Source organism: Rhinolophus sinicus, chromosome X (assembly GCF_036562045.2).
Source record: "Rhinolophus sinicus isolate RSC01 chromosome X, ASM3656204v1, whole genome shotgun sequence".
Classification (NCBI taxonomy): Eukaryota; Metazoa; Chordata; class Mammalia; order Chiroptera; family Rhinolophidae; genus Rhinolophus; species Rhinolophus sinicus.
In genome coordinates, this window is record NC_133768.1 from 45,191,975 (window position 1) to 45,209,408 (window position 17,434).

Genomic DNA, 17,434 nt, shown 5'->3' on the forward strand with positions numbered 1-17,434 from the left:
CAGTTGATATCCAATTTCAAAGCCTTGTGATCAGAGAATATGCTTGGTATGATTTCAATCTTCTTAAATTTGCTGAGGCTGATTTTATGTCCCAATATATGGTCTATCCTTGAGAATGTTCCATGTACACTAGAAAAGAATGTATAGTCTGATGTTTTAGGATGAAGTGCTCTATAAATGTCAATTATGTCCATTTCATCTAATGTGTCATTTAGGGCTGCTATTTCATTATTTATTTTCTGTTTGGATGATCTATCCATAGCTGTCAATGATGTATTTAAGTCCCCTAGTATAATTGTGTTTTGGTCAATTTCTCCCTTTAGTTCTGTTAGTAGTTGCTTGGTATATTTCGGTGCTCCCTGATTGGGGCATAAATATTGATGACTGTTATGTCTTCTTGTTGTATAGTCCCCTTTACCATTATGAAATGTCCATCTTTGTCTCTTGTTATCTTTTTCACCCTGAAGTCTGTTTCATCTGATATCAGTATGGCTACACCTGATTTTCTCTGGATACCATTTGCTTGGAGTGTCAATTTCCACCCTTTCACTTTGAGTCTATGCTTGTCCTTGTAGCTGAGATGTGTCTCTTGGAGACAGCATATGGTTGGGTTTAGTTTTTTGATCCAATCTGCTACTCTGTGCCTTTTTATTGGTGAGTTCAGTCCATTTACATTTAGGGTGATTATTGATATGTGAGGATTTCCTGTCATTCTATCTTTAGTTTTCTGGTAAGATTGTGTCTCCATTGTTTCTTTGCCTTTTTGTTGTTGTCTATTATTTCTGTGTGGTGGTATTCTATGATGTTTCCCTCTGTTTCTTCTTTTATTACAGTATATATTTCAGTTCTGGATTTTTTTTGAGTGGTTACCTTTAAGTTTATGTAAAAGAAAGTTTGATATTTAGAGTATTCCATTTTCTTCAGCACGCTTAGTTTCTCCATCCTATATTCCGGTTCAGGCCTTTACTCTCCCCCTTTTTTAGTTTTGGTTGCCACAAATTGTCCCTGTTGATGGTGGTCGAATAGTGTCCTTTAGTATTTCTTGTAGTGCAGGTTGTGTATTAGAAAATTTACTCAGCTTCTGTATTTCTGGAAAGGTCTTTATTCCTCCTTCATATCTAAAGGATATCTTTGCTGGATATATTATTCTTGGCTCATAATTTCTCTCTTTCAATAGTTTGAATATTTGGTTCCACTCCCTCCTGGCTTGTAGAGTTTCTGCTGAAAAATCTGATGATAATCTAATGGGCTTTCCTTTGTAGGTTACCATCTTCTTTTCCCTGGCTGCCTTGAGGATTCTTTCTTTGTTGTTGATTTTAGACAGCTTCAATACAATGTGCCTTGGAGAAGGCCTGTTGGGATTGAGGTAATTAGGTGTTCTATTTGCTTCTTGGATTCGAGGATCCAGTTCTTTCCACAAGTTTGGGAAGTTCTCATCGACTATTTGTTTGAATATACTCTCTGTTCCCTTCTCTCTTTCTTCTCCTTCTGGTATGCCCATTATTCTTATATTGCTCTTTCTGATGGAGTCAGAAAGTTCTTGTAGAGTTCTTTCATTTCTTTTAAGTCTCAAGTCTCTTTCTTCTTCCATTCATGTCATTTCCAGGTTTCTATCTTCGATGTCACTGATTCTTTCCTCCATCTGGTCAACTCTACTTCCTAAGCTTGCTATTTCATTCTTTACTTCTTCTATTGAGTTCGTATTCTCCAGAAATTCTATTTGATTCTTTTTAAAAATTTCAGTCTCTTTGGTAAAATGCTCATGTTGTTCTTTGATTATGTTTCTGAGTTCATTATACTGTCTTTCTGTATTTTCTTGCATCTCGTTGAGTTTTTTCAGAACTGCAATCTTGAATTCTCTGTCATTTACGTCACATAGTTCCATATCTTTAAGTTCCTTTTCTGGAGAATTTTCAATTTCTTTCTGAGCTGTCTTGTTGCCTTCGTTATTCATGGCCATTAGTGATTTATTATTTCTCTTCCTAGACATCTACAGGAGTGGGTTCTGCAACAGGTTGTTAGGAAGAGGTCTTTTTTTTGTTTTCCAGTACTTGTTCGTAGAATGTTTTATTTTCTCTCTGACTGCAGTCCTTTTATCTCTCTCACACTGTAGTGTTATGTTTTCTCTGCACTATTCCTGCTTCTGACACAATGGCTGGATTCCCTGGAAGGCGGGCTTCTCCTCTGTTAACAGTTCGCCTGGGTCATAGGGCGCCGTGTCCCTGTGGGGATGCGGAGAGCTGTTGAAGTTTCAGAGCTCTTCGTCCACCAGATTCAGATCCCGTGAGTTTTAGCAGTTCTGTTTATTTCTTCAGGGACCCACCCAGATAGGTGGGGATATGGGCGGGGTGAGGTGTGAGAGGTGGCCCATTGCAATGGCAGCGACCAGCACCACAGCCGGTCCTGCTTCTACAGCTCCCTCCCCTTTGGTGAAACTAATTGGGCTGCGAATCTGTGTCTGTGGTCCACAGTTCTCAGAACAGCAAATATTCTGTTCTTTTGATCTGACAATGCTACTGTTCCGCTTCTAGCACCGGGGCGAGCTGTGGGAGGGTATGAAGGGAGCGGCTAGTCTTAGTGCCTAAGGCTTCCGTTGTCTGCTTGACAGTGAGGGCTTAAACCACCTTTTTAAGCCCTCTTCCCTCAGTCTTTCCTCCAAGGTCTCTGCCGTGAGCGTTGGGTTCAGCTGTGTTATATGCTGTCCCCTTAGGCCTGTGGGCCATAAATGGAGTCCTAGCAGTCCGAATTCTTCCCTCTCCCGCATCTCCGTTAGTTCCGGGATGCAGCGATCTCTGAGCACTAAGCTTGGTCTGCGTCCTGCGCCCCTTTCGCTCCGTCTCCGCACTGCTCCCTTCCCTCTTCACCTGCTCTCGTGATTCACCGGCCTTTAGGTGAATTCCGTAGTGAGCCTCTTAGTCTTGCCTGTCTGCTCTGCAGGGAGTCCCTTGTGGAGTTATTGCTGTTTAATTTGTTGTAAATTTCAGGGGAGATTTCCAGAGGCTCACCTCACGCCGCCATTTTGATGTCTCCAGATTAAATAATCTTAAAATGGTAAAGAGAACTACCTAGTTTTTGTAAAACTAAAGAATTAATGCCTTTCGTCCTAACCGCTAACCAAAAATCCCCTTTTAACAGATTCCCTTATCCTCTCTCAGAAGGCTTGCAAATATCTAGCAATCTCCTTCTTTTGGATGGCTAGATCTATACTTTTAGTAGAAACTGAATTGTAATCACAAAGTTACATTTTTTTGGAGTCACACAAACCTGTGGGTCAGATACTGCTTTCAGCCCTTACCCATGTGATTCTATTTGACATTAGTTTACCTTTCTTAGATTGCTTTCTTATGGTAATAATAATAGTACAACCTCTCTTGAGGGGCTATGGTGAGGACTCAATGAGATAATTGTGATTGAAGGATCTATTATGGTGTCTGGCACGTACAAGGAATTTAGTAAATATTATATCTGTTCCCGAAACATTAGGCTGCTAATGTGCAGCTGTTCCTCAACTGTCAGACCTATTCCCAGTGAGTTTATAGTGGTACCATGAAACTAGCTATCTGCAGTAGCTGGCCTCTCAAGTGCTGCCCAGACCTGGATAGGGACTGCTGTAATTGTTGTTTTGTTTGCTGAAGCATTCATCAATCATAGCAAACTTCATTGTTACTAGATGGCTGTTGCTTGTACCTGCACAGATGTTTCTTTGACGTTTGTCATTAATGAAATCTCAGTGACATTGTCTGTGTGATAAGTAATCAAAATGACCATCACGTTTCTTTCTTTCACAAGTATCTTGCATTCTAACCAGAATATGTTGACATATAGACTGTTTTTTCCCCTGAATGTGTTAACATGAATAGTTTGTGCTTTTGAGGTTTTAGTGACAATCTTTTCTATTAAGACAAAAACTACACCCTGTCCACGTACATGCTCCTCCTGCCTTCTGAAATGCACAATACTGGGATACGAAAACACAGGCCCAGGCAACCGAAAATTATTTGATTAGTAAGGTACTTATCATAGAAGGTATTTTAGCTGCTTTCTAGTTTTGTATTTATATCTCCTCTCTGCAAGTCTCATTTACTCCCTCCCCTGCCCAACATTCTTCTTATAACCTAGAAATTTTCTTGATTACCATAAGGTTAAAACAGGTTGTGTTAAAACAGGTTCTGGTATCTCCATTTAAATTGTATCAGTGGGTGAAAGGCATTTATCTCATGCATGTTTTAGACATTTTTCTAGAATAGCTATTTACAATTAATTGGCCCTGAAGTTCTTAGAAGTGTTTTTAGAGCTTCTCAGGTGTAAAGATTTTTGAACTTTCCCGTTTCCCAGTACAAAGCCTTTTCAGCTGAGAAAACATTTGTTTGTGAAAGGAAGCTCAACATTATTATTTCATTTCTTCAGGTCACGTATCCTTGTAGGTGCCATATCCTTTCAATCTCTTAAGCAGGGTTTTAGCAATAAAACAAAAACACTAAATCTCTCTTTCCCTACATTACCATGTTATTTAAGATACCTGATCTGAAAACCAAAATCTCCCCATTCTAGGATGTACCCTGACTGATTTAACTTCTTGTTTTAAATTAAGGTTTACTGAGGTGACAATGGTTAGTAAAGTTACATAGATTTCAGGTGTACAATTCTGTAATACATCATCTATATAGCAGATTGTATGTTCACCACCCAGAGTCAGTTCTCCTATCACCATATATTTGATCCCCCTTACCCTCATCTCCCACCACCCTACCCCTTACACTCTGGTAACCACTAAACTATTGTCTGTGTCTATGAGTTTTTGTTTCTCATTTGTTTGTTTTGTTCTTTTGTTGTTTTTGGTTTATATACCACATATCAGTGAAATCATATGGTTCTCTGCTTTCTCTGTCTGACTTATTTCGCTTAGCATTATACTCTCTAGATCCATCCATGTTGTCACAAATGGTCCTATTTCATCTTTTCTTATGGCAGAATAGTACTCCATTTTTTATATACACCACATTTTTTATCCAGTCATCTATCGAAGGACACTATGATTTCACTTCTTTTTAAATGGGTAAGATTTAAAACTGTTTAGAATAAGGCATTGAGATTGATGAACCCTGTTATTTCATCCTCTGCCTAATCTGCTCTATTTTGTCCTCAACTATTGCAGTTGAACGCCATGGCCAACCGAGCAGCTGGGAAGGGGTATGAAAACGAAGACAACTATGCCAACATTCGCTTCAGGTTCATGGGCATTGAGAACATCCATGTGATGCGGAGCAGCCTGCAGAAACTCTTGGAAGGTACAGGGATTTCACCTTGGTTAGGCCAGAGGCCGTAGCTTTGCATTATTATATACACAAGAAGCATGCTTGATTTGGGGTGGAACATAAAAGCAACCAGGTGAGCAGAGTTAATAGGTGATAAGGTTTTTGACTTTAGTATGATCCCAGCCTACATAGTACTGAATTATAACAGTGTCGGTCTGGCAGAGGAACTAAGATGTTGTGCAGTTTCATAACCCATTGGAGTCCCTCGGCGATTACTTGCCATTGAAATCATTTCTCTCTATAGAATTACAGAGGCTGGTGTTTAGGGGTGGGTAGGTCAACATAATTATAAATGAATTTGGGATTCATTGCATCATCCTCAAGGTAAGAAATCACCTCATTTAATCCACTGTTAGGAGTTAGTTTGATTTCATCGCTGTGCTGATGAAGGGGGTGAATTTAGACTTCAATGGAATGAAGCTGATATCAGACAACTTGGGTCATCTGTCATCACTGCAAAATAATTGGAGTCAGAGTGGGGGCAAGATGAGATTGGTGCCTTACAGGAAGGACTCTTGAGTCTAGAACATTTCTTCCAAAGCCACTACCCAGGATTTCATGATACGGGTGTGTCAACTCAGGAAGAGATAGTGAAAACCTGCCTTCTTTAGTGAACTCCCCATTCTTCCTCTTTTCTTCAATTTTGTACATAGGGTGTAGGCCAGGACCTACCTGTCCGTTACATGACCCTTATCAGATCCTGTTTCCTCTGTCTGCATCCTTTTTAGGACATTAGTGCTCCTCTTCCTTGGATCTCTTCTTCCTCTCTTTTTTGTCCCAGAATATTTCACAGTATAGGAGAACAGGACTTTTTAAGGATTTTTGAGGCTAATGATTGTCCTCTGCTGGATAACCAATGCTAAGTGCATGAAAATTAACCAGTATACATACGAGTATATATGTATTTCAATCTGTTGAGACTGCACGGGGCTCCAGGGAGTAGGTGGGGGTGTGGGAGTACAGACGGATGTTAAGGGCCTGCAGAGTTAGGATGAGTGGGTGGAATTAGGATCAGAAGTGTTTCCTAGTCAGAGGAGATGTGTTTTCCTTTGGATGCTGACTCAGTCGTCAGGCTCTTTTCAGAGATTTCTGTGGGCTTGGGGGTGGGTTCTACAACTCAAGAACGCAGAGACCCAACCTGGAAGATATGGTAGGCTCTAGCGCTGGTACTGTTCCTGACTCACTGTGTGGTTTCCAACTAATCATTTAAACTTTCTGTGCCTCAACTTCCTCATTTAAAAAATTAGGATCCACTTTGTCCCCTTTCTTGGTGAATAAACTGAGGTGATTGTGAATTTCAATCTTTGCTTCCTTTTCTACCTTAGTTTGTGAATTGAAAACTCCAACAATGAGTGAATTTCTTAGCGGCCTGGAGAGCTCAGGGTGGTTGAGACACATTAAAGCTATTATGGATGCTGGAATTTTCATTGCAAAGGTAATAATCAGGACTTTTAAGAACTTGTACTAACTTTAATTATGGGATCTTTTGAGGTAGCAGTTTACCATGGCGGAAAGAATATTGAAAAGAAACCTAGTTTCTAGATTCAGCTCTGCTACTCACTGTGTGCCCTTGGCAAATCTCATCCCTTCTCTGGCCCTCAGTTTCTTCATCTGTAAAACAAGGTGGTTGGACTAGAATCTAATGGTATAATTTTGGGGGGCCCACAGAACTCTTTTTTTTTTAAATTTTATTTTATTAAATTTATTGGGGTGACAATTGTTAGTAAAATTACATAGATTTCAGGTGTACAATTCTGTATTGCATCATCTATAGCTCAGTCGGCAGAACTCTTTAGGAATACAGTTGGCCCTCTCCCCCTTGAAAAAATGTACATATGGCTGTACATACAGAAAATGGACCTCAATTTCAGAGGGCCTGCAGTATCCTAAAACTCATGTCCTTCCAGCTCAAATACTCTATGTTGCAGTTTTGTGTTGATTCTAAGGTATCAAGTGGAAGTAAAAGTGGGTGTAAAATAAATGCAGAGTTTGTGTGTCTGTGGGTGTTCAGAGCTCTGAGTATAAAGCAGATCTTTTTTACTTATTTGTATAGGTCTGCCTCTGAATGCAGTCCAGGCAGGCAGACTTCATCACTCATTCATGATGACTCACTTATTTTCTGACATACAGCACTTTGGCTTTATCATTTGTTAGGTTATGTAAAAAATAAAAGAAGAAATTGAGAGTGTACATTTTCTCATTTTGAAGTTTTGTTTATGTATATTCCTACATGAGAAGTCTCCCTGTTCACACCACCCCTGTTGTTTGGTAGAAGTAAAGAAAAGGAGAGAATGACTTTTCATCCCTCTGCTGTCATTTTCTCAGTTGAAGGTAATGAGATATAGAGCTTCTGGCTTAAAAGATTTGAATTGTATGCAATTAACTGCTTTAAATATCCAGCCCTCTTGCTTTTTGGCTTTCCTAGTCTTGTTGCCTACATTTTTTTAATCATTATATGTAACTAATGTTTACTATGTGACCTCTTCGGTTGTTTCAAGGCCACTGTTCTAACCATTCTTCATACTGTTCCTTTTTCATATGCCCTACATCTATACGTCTGTATTCCCTTTCTGAAGCAGACTTTATTAAACCAAAGACAGTGAGGATGGAGAAGAGGTATCAATTTGATAGACACTACAACCTTATAAATATTGATTGAATTAAAATCAGTGGATGAAAAAATAAACAGGCTTGGGATTGCATAATATATCCTGTGTTCCCCATCTCCGTCACCACCTGTTCCTTATCTTGAATTTCAAAACTCAGTCTGCCTTGAATTCTCTCTCTAGCCCTCCATTGGGGAATTGCCTACTCCTGTTATTTCTAACTCACAAGTGTTTCTCAAATCTGTCCTTCTCAGTCTCTACTCCTACTTCCCTAGCTAAGACATTCATCATCCTTTGGTTAAAGTACTATAATAACTTCCTAACTTGTTCAATTTGTACTAATTTGCATTTTTCTTACTCTCCAGTTTGGCCACCAAATTGCTTCTAAAATCATCTTTCTTGACCACATCTGATAATGGCACTTCAAACTCAAATCCTCCAGTAGCTGCCCATTGCCCATCAAACCCTGGCAAAAGTGAACTTCTTGTTCTCCAAAACATTATAGTACTCCTCCCTCTGTCTTTTTCTCTGTCATTATCTTTATTATTTCCTCATTACAAAAGTTGTACATGTCCATTATCAAAGAAGTAAACATTTCAGAAACATACAACATCAAATGTAAGTGTTCCCTGTAGTTTGCCCCAGAGCATGCACACCATTGGTAATAGTTCAGTGCCCCTACAGCAGCACTATTCAGACTTTCTGTGATGATGGAAATGTTCTAGATCTGTACTAGTACAGTAGCCACTAGCCACATGTGGCAGTTGTATACTTGCAATGTGACTAGTGGGACTGAGAAACTGCATTTTACATTTTTTTTGATCTTAGTGAATTTGAATTTAAACAGCCTCTTGTGGCTAGTGAGTGCCATATTAGACAGCGCAGCTCTAGAGTTTTTCAACATACGTGTGTGTGTATATATGATTAATCATATATATGTGATTAATCATATATATATGATTAATCATATATATATATGATTACTACTTTATAAAAATGGTATTATACTGTTCATATTGTTCTGCATCTGACTTTTTATACTTAATGTATGATGAACGTTTTTTCCAGTTCAGTCGGTACTACTTCATTCTTTTCAATGACTGTATCATATCCCATTAAGTGAATTTACTCTAGTCCCCTGTTAATGGGCAATTCGCTTATTCCCCGTTTTTCACCAGTGTAGGCATTATTGCACCAAATACCCTTGAACATATATCTTTGTATGTGTGCACATTCCTACGAGTGGATTTTATGAGTCAAAGAGTATGAATATTTGAAACTTTACTAGACATGGCCAAGTTGTCTTTCAAATAGGTTGCAGCAGTTTCCATTTCTACCAACAATGCCAATTTCTCCACATTGCCAGTAATGGTTATCATCAGTCCTTTTAATCTTTACCAATACGATAGGTGATATATTTTTGTCATGTTTTAATATGCATTTCTTTAATCATTAGTGAAGTTGAGCATCTTTTCCTGTCCATCAGTGACTTTTCATTCATTCCATTTGGAGCCCTTAGGAAAGCGTAGTTGCTACTTTCAGAACTCTGATACCTGAGGTATCTGGTTAACTGAGAAATTAAAAAGGTTGAGAAACTTTTCCCAATCTCTCTAACTCTTGTCTTGCCTGCATGCTAACTATCCTTCTAGGAATATCATTTCTTTTGTATCTTCTATAAGGGTCACTTACTTTCCCACACCCCATGAACCATAGGGCCCGTGGCAGGTTCAGTATTCTCCTCGTTCCTTACAAAACTCCTTTCTTCTTTCAGGTCTGTTTCACTTAGCTGTACCTCTATACCTCTCGAATTACTCTCTTCTTTCCATTAAGAGCTTTGGGATACTACCTTCCTCTCCATTCTGAATCTTGTTTCTATCCCAGGAGATTTGAATGTCCTTATATAATTTATTGAACACTTTGCACTGATAGTTCTTTGAACTTTTATAGTCCAGTTGTCACATTCCTGCTCCATCTAGCCTGGTTCTTCTGTCCCACAGAGACCTACCTATGCACTTTTAACTCCTCTTTTTCCACCTTTTCCCACATTCTTCCTTATCTAGCCACGACCTGGTGGTATAGCCCTTCGTCCATTCCACCTTGCTCCTTATCCTTCCACTCTACCTGCCCTGGTAATCCTAGTTATTCTTTACATTTTTTTGCTCTTACACCTGTCTACTAAACATTGCTACAAAGAAGTAAATCCCATAGCCATGTTAATTGGTACTATCACAGGTTTGTCGTCCGTAATCTTAGCTGTAGTTGTGTAAGTCTTAGGGCCACTTAACAGTCATTTTGTGTGTCCTGGTTGGGTCCCTCTGCTGTTCCACCAAGCAGCTATTCCTAATTTGTGCCTTGCTTTCAAGCTAGCTACACCACTGTTACTCCTTTCTCTATAAGCATATCCAAGAATGTATCCTTCTTAATGGAAAATTCAAGGTCATCTCATCTACTACTACTACTATCCTTACCGACTTTTTTTTTTGTCTCCTTCCTTGCTACCTCAGAGGAAATGGTGCCTCATATTCTGTGTAAGACTAATCCCTCTACCTGTATTCTAAATCCCATCCTCTCTTCCTTCAAGGAACCTCTTACTCCACATTTTCAACCTATTCCTTTCAACTGGCTTCATCTCTCAGAAATACGCTCAAATACTTTCTCATTCCTAAAGAAAAATAACTTATCCTCTTCTAGTTGTTGTCCTCTTTTTTCTTGGGTAAAGCTTTCTTGAAAGTAGTTGACTTTTCCTATGAACACTTCCTCATCTCCCTTCACTCTTCAGTTCACTGTGATAAGATTTCCGTACCATTATTACTGCTCTTGCTGAGGTCACTAATGGCCTTTGACTTGTTAAATCTAAGGGTCACTCTATTCTATTTTGACTTCTCTCCTGCATTTGGTACTGTTAATCCCTATATCTATATCTATATCTTTGAACCATTTTTGTAGTCCTGGCTTTAACCCTTTTCTTTGTACCTTTCAGGCTACTTCTTCACAGGCTGAATCCCATAATATCAACCCCCCTCCATTTTCCCTTTAAAAATCACTACTTCTTCAGGTTTTTCTTTTTCTTGCTTTGGTCTCTGCCTGGATAGCACTAGCTGTACCCAGTTTCCACTACCATCTCTATTCATATAGTAGTCAAATCTACACTCTGGCCCAGTTTTCTCCCTCTCCTGGACTTCCAACTCACATATCCAGTTGTCCACTGGGTTCTCCATTGGATGTCCCTCAACTGGCTCACACTCACCATGGCCCAAACTGAAATCTTACCTACTCCCCAAACCTACTCCCCAAACCAACTAGATCTGTTTCTTCTTCTGTGTTCACTATTCACATTAACGGTGCTGTCATCCACCAAGTTATTAAGCCACACTTTTCATAGTCATGTTCGGCTCTTCTCCTTCATCCCGTATCCTTTTTCATTTTTAGCATCCCTCTTCTCCTTTTCAACCTCACTACTACTACTTTAGTTCAGGCCCTCATAGCCTTTTACAATTTTAGTAGCTCTGTGACTGTTCTTCCTGAATCCAAACTCAAGTCCTCCCAGTTCATTCTCCGTAACTGCCACCACAATGAGAACATCTTATCCAGGCACTCCTGCTTTTAACAGTTCAGTGACTCTCTGTTGCCACCAGATAAAATGTACACTTGCTGTTCTGACCCTTGCCCTCTTGGGCAGGCCGTCTCTCCTCACCCCTAGCCTAGCCTCAACCATTACCAAGGTACTTAAGAGTTCCTCAACTATGTCATACCTCCTTGCATTTCTGCATGCGCTCGTCTTGTGCCCCTGTCTGGAATGTTCTTTCCTCATCCATCTGACAAATGCCTACTCATCTGACAAGCCCACTTTAGTTGTCTCCTCTTCTTTGGATATTTTGTGCCTTTGTTGTAGCTGGTATGGACTTTTACTGTTTTAGTGGTGATTGGTTTGTGGTTGTTCATGTAAGTGTTTGTCTCCTTTGTATCCCCAGTGTATACCATAGTGTTTCTTATAGAGTCACTCAGTAATTATTGGCTAGGTGGTTGGATGAATGAATGAGTGAATACGAGGTCAGACAATTAAGTTTGCGAACTCATCCTAGAAAAAGTGCTAAATACCTCATTACTGAATATCACTATGGTCACCTTTGAAGTACTCCCTTTGGGAAGCTATGCACCAATGCAGGCACCTAATCCACCCTTCAGAGCAATTTTGGAACTCTTTCTGGAATGGCCATCAGAGCTGTCGTCGTATTACACTTGATGTCCTGAATGACATCAAAATGTCTTCCTTTCACTATTTAAGAAAGAAGTCATTGGGGGCCAGATCAGGTGAGTAGGGAGGGTGTTCAAGTACACTTATCTGTTTACTGGCTAAAAACTCCCTCACAAACAGTGCCGTGTGAGCTGGTGCATTGTTGTGATGCAAGAGCCATATATTGTTGGTGAAAAGTTCAGGTTGTCTAATAACTGTTTCACACAGCCTTTTCAGCACTTCCAAGTGGTAAACTTGGTTAACTATTTGTCCAGTTGGTACAAATTCATAGTGAATAGTCCCTTTGCTATGAAAAAAGGTTAGCAACATCGTTGCAGCAAGTTCGCAAACTTAATTGTCAGACCTCGTATATTTCCTTCTTCTTCCTCACCTGAGGAAATGCTGCTCTTTCTTCAAGGCTCAAGCGTCCCTGGATCCTACAGAAGGATAAAGTTACTATGCATTACTCTATAACAGCATTTTTTTTCACTATATTGTATTTATTTATTTACCTTCGGTCACCCTAGTTTGTGAGTTCCTTGAAGGCAGAAACTAAGTCTCGTCTTTGTATCTCTAATACCTAGCACATACTAGGCACAGAGAGGTACATAATTGTTAGAATGAATAAGTGAATGCTCAATATCTATCATTGCCAAAATTGCCCAGATTGAGTAACTGCCCACATCTTTACATCATTCTGATTGTACAGAAACTGACCTAAGACAGGTAAACCTCTCCATCTTAAGTTGGAAGGATTTATATTAGTAAGACTAAATGCCTAAAGACTCCAGAGGAAATCATTGTTAGATCTGAGACTGGAATGCAGAACTGTCCTATCCGTGTTTGGGAGCATGGAGTCTTCCTCTTGCCCACTCCGCTCTCTGAGAATTGATCCTGTCTACTTTAGAAGTTTTGTGAACTTAGAACTCCCTTGTTTTTCTTTTTACCCTGAATTATATATTGGTTTTGATTTTCTTTACCTGTTAGGTAAGCTCTCCTTCTATTGCACTCCTTTATTTTCTTTTTCTTTCCCCATAGAGGATGCCATATTATGAGAAGAAATTAATGTAGCTCAGTAAAACCAGATTATCTGTGCTGTAGAGATGGTATTTTGTGACCCTATTTATTAACCCAGCATACTATGCAAAAGTTGTTTATGCTACTTTTTGCTTCTTATCTTCACAGGCAGTGAAGGTAGAAAAGGCCAGTGTCTTAGTTCACTGTTCTGATGGGTGGGACCGCACAGCACAAGTCTGCTCTGTGGCCAGCATCCTTCTAGATCCATTTTATAGGACATTCAAAGGTCTCATGGTAAGAGAGCAAGCAACTGTATTTTACTTTTCATGAGTGACAGATTGTGGATTAATCAAAAAGAATGCTCAGTCAACTTGTTTTGTACAAGGAGTTCCAAATCTACAAAAATAGCTCTGTTTTTCAATTTAGCTTCTTTCTACTAAATTAGGCATTTGCACTATATACGAGGTGTGATCAAACAATACGGTGAATGTTTAAATAAAAAAATTTATTACAGTAAGTGACACATTGCCATTAATCTCCATCAAAATATGTCCCCTCGCTTCAAACACTTATTCCATTGTTCTTGCCACTTTCTGAAGCAGTTCTGGAAGTCCTCTTTCATGAGAGTCTTTAGTTGTGCTGTCATAGCTGCCTCAATGTCCTGAATTATTTTGACTTTGGGGATGAGCCAGAAGTTGCAGGGTGCCAGATCCAATGAATAAGGTGGATGAGGACACACCGTAATGTTTTTGTTTGACAGAGCCTTTTATTTGACACGGAGCCTTTCCATTATGATCAACAAATATGGTGAATGCTGCTGCCGAGTGCCACCCAATGGAAAGGCAGAGATCTTTAATACGGAAAGCTAATACGGAAAGCGGCCTGTCAAACCTTAGTTATAGTGTGTGACAAGTTTCAACTTGTTCGGTGTAGTCAGTCGGGTGTGAGCTATAGTTGAGAGAAGGTGTGTTTTAAAGTGTGCCGTAAATCATCCTCCATCGTGACAATGCTCTGTGTCACACATCGCTTCTGGTACAGCAATTTCTGTCAAATAAAAACATGATGGTTTGTCCTCATCCACCTTATTCACTGAATCTGGCACCGTGCAACTTATGGCTCTTTCTCAAAGTCAAAATGACCATTAAAGGTAAACGTTTTGAATCAATTCAGGACGTTGAGGCAGCCATGACAGCGTAACTAAAGACCCTCATGAAAGAGGACTTCCAGAACCTCTTCAGAAAGTTGCAGGAACAATGGGATACGTGTGTTCGAAGCAAGGGGAATTAATGGCTATGTGTCTTTTACTGTAATAATTTTTTAAATTTAAACATTTACCATATTGTTTGATCATATCTCATATACTTTTTGTTGTACATTCAGCATAGTGTCTTACCTATCAGAAGGTAAGTTATATGTAATAGATGTAATAGACTGCTGTAAGGGTTACGAGAGACTCAAAAAGTTTGCAAAGCTGACTGGAGGACTGTTAAATAGACTGTCTGTTGGGTTCATCATCTTCAACATGTCAGCTGTTTGGATGTCAGACTCCTGATTGTTTTCTGGTGCTGAATCCAAGGCTTCTTAGTTGATCTTCCTAAGAAATAAAACTCACATTGGAGTTAATCCTCATTTTTTGGAATTTGTTTTTAAATGATTGCAAATAGGTTTGTGCCAAGATTTGTTCTTGGTACAGATCTGAGTACTGATTTTGAAGTCCTGTTTTCTTCATCAGTTGAATTTAATATTGTGTTTATCAATATTTCTTTTAGTTGTAGCTGAAATGGCTTGTCACACATCATGTAAAAGCCAAAAGAAATGTGACACTGGATACAAATCCAGAATAATTTCTCCTGAGAGCATTTGAATTTTGAAGGCAGCCTGTGCAGGCCTTTAAAGGAAATCCAAGTTACTTAGTTACATTTGGGAAATTAACTTTATTTATTATCAGTCCACCCAAACTTGTACAAAATCTGTTTCAGGAAAAAAGTGTTTTGATATTTTAATATTTATAGGTAATTCATTTTATGATTTTCCTAATGCAAACTTTTATTTTTGTACAAAACATGAAGATCCTGATAGAGAAGGAATGGATATCCATGGGCCACAAGTTCTCCCAAAGGTAAAAATATCCTCATTTTAAAGGAGGAGTCTAATGAAAGGTCATTAGCGTGAGGTTTATCAAAATCCAGTGTGTTCTGGCATGTGAAGGAGCAGTAAGTTGAACATGGCGTAAATCCCTTTTCATCAAGAAACAAGTATTCCAGACACTATGCTAGGATACTGAGGCTGAATAGGTGACTAGAATATTATCTCTGCCTTCAAAGTGTGCAAATAATTATATTAAACTGTTAAATATTTCAGAAAAGAACAAGGTATCATGGATCACAGAAGAAAAAGTACTTAACTCTGCTTGAAGAAGTCAGGATAGGTGTCTAGGAATAGGCAGCATTTAAAGATGAATTTTGGGGGGATAAATAGGAGTTTGCTAGACAGAACAGTGGGATGAGGAGGTCATTCAGGCAGAGGGAATAACATCTAAGACAGTGTGCCTTTTAACCTTTTATAAGAAAAAAGACAGGAGCAGATTTCTCTTCTTTTATAAGCAAAACAGCCTCACTGAGGCTTTACCTATGTTATAACAATCAACGAATATTGACCAAATACTTCACAGTATGCTGCATACTGTATCAAGACACTGAGCGGTTTACAAAAGGCACATAAAATATTTTACTCTCAGGGAAGTTACAGTTCAGGTCGTATTCTTCTCCATTGGTGTGTATCCATTTAATTCCCTTTGGCTGTCACTCTCTAGCCTTTTGGGTCCATCCATTCATTCATCCTTCATCAACAAGCTTTGGGCCAGGCCCTGTGCCAAGTTTTAAGGAGATTATGTTGAATCAGATATGGTCTCTATCTCTTCTACAGAAAAGAAAATTGATGATAGTATAGTATGATACATGGTAAGACAAAGGTAAATATAAACAAAAGAACTTAACCCATTCTGGGACAAAGAAAGCTTCCTGAGATTGGTGGCATTTTAGAGCATTAAAGAATATAAGGTTGAAGACTTGAAAGAGACAGTGGGTGTTTGGTAGAATAAGACTCCTGAGGAGACAAGGGGGAGTAAAAGCTAAAATTCAAATGAAAAGATTAGCGTTAGCTATAGTTAAGAACACATCTTCCATGGAGACTGGATGGAAGGACAGGCAATGAAGGAAATAAGTGTGCGAATGTCAGAGGCAGAAGTTAGATATTTTTACTTGAGGGCCTGTGTTTTTTTTTTCCAGTGGTACTATAGACACCAGTGTGAAATAGGTTAGGGTTTTGAGAAGATAGCTTAAAATTTGCAAGAGCTATAAGTTTGATGGGAAAATGGTGTTAAGGACATACATAAAGATTATTTAGGAGCAATTTCTAGATGAGTATGGAGACTTAATTTTAAATGGCATCAGTTTGCATGGTTCCATGATATTTTCATGCAGCATTCATCAGTCAGGATCTGTGAGCAGAGAACATTGCACTTTAGGCTTATCTATAGCTGGATTTTGAAGGTGAGTAATTAAAGACCAGAAAGTTGAAGAAAATGGCAAGAGAATAGTAGTTGGTGGGGCAGACCATAGAGTATAGGCTGGATAATAAGGACAAAAGGGAAGCCAATAGGAATCCAGCAGGCTGAGAGGTTCAGAGATAAGGGCTGGAGAGGTAAGATAAGCAGCCTTTGGAAATATATGGTGGTCAGAGTAGGATATTGAAATTAAAAGTTTTAAGTGCAGTATGAACCTCTGTGTAACTTAAGATCCAGCCTATGGCCATGGATATGGGAGGATGATAGTGGAGTAGAGGTAAAGATCAGTGAAGATAATTGGATTTGAGTTAGTTGAGGAACCTGTTAAGCCAGTGCAAGTCATCTGCATGGATCCCAAAGATAAGACTTAAGATAGGAGTCAGATTCCTCAGAAAACATGAGGAAGTGACCCAGAGACTTCTAGAAGATAACATTGAGGAAGGGGAAGGTAGTATAAGCTAAACAGCATGACTCATAATGGAAGTGTTTTTAAGAATGAAAAGAATAGTAGAAAGCAGTGGTAGGAGCAAGGAGAAAGCTGATCCCATCTCTGCCCTGTTTTAGGATTATGATATGTGGAGAGTGGAATGATGAGCATTCTCTATTTGATTTGGGCCCCAGGAAGAGGTGATGTCCTTGGTGAGGCATATTTCAGTTAAATTAGAAGTTAGAACATACCATGTAGAGGCTAAAGATG

The 17,434-nt window shown here is 39.1% G+C and overlaps 1 protein-coding gene across 7 annotated transcripts in view; it reads left to right on the top strand.

Moving 5' to 3' along the window:
- Window positions 1–17,434, top strand: part of ASB12 (ankyrin repeat and SOCS box containing 12) — a 139,021-nt gene that overhangs the window by 40,521 nt on the left and 81,066 nt on the right. For 5 of the 7 annotated variants that reach the window (XM_019718865.2, XM_019718863.2, XM_074323412.1 and 2 more), the window contains 4 exons: window positions 5,156–5,288; window positions 6,641–6,750; window positions 13,341–13,466; window positions 15,242–15,291. In XM_019718865.2, coding sequence (XP_019574424.2) covers window positions 5,156–5,288; window positions 6,641–6,750; window positions 13,341–13,466; window positions 15,242–15,291 — 419 coding nt within the window. Of the gene's footprint in view, window positions 1–5,155; window positions 5,289–6,640; window positions 6,751–13,340; window positions 13,467–15,241; window positions 15,292–17,434 lie in introns of those variants that run through there. The other 2 variants (XM_074323416.1, XM_074323415.1) reach the window with 2 other exon arrangements.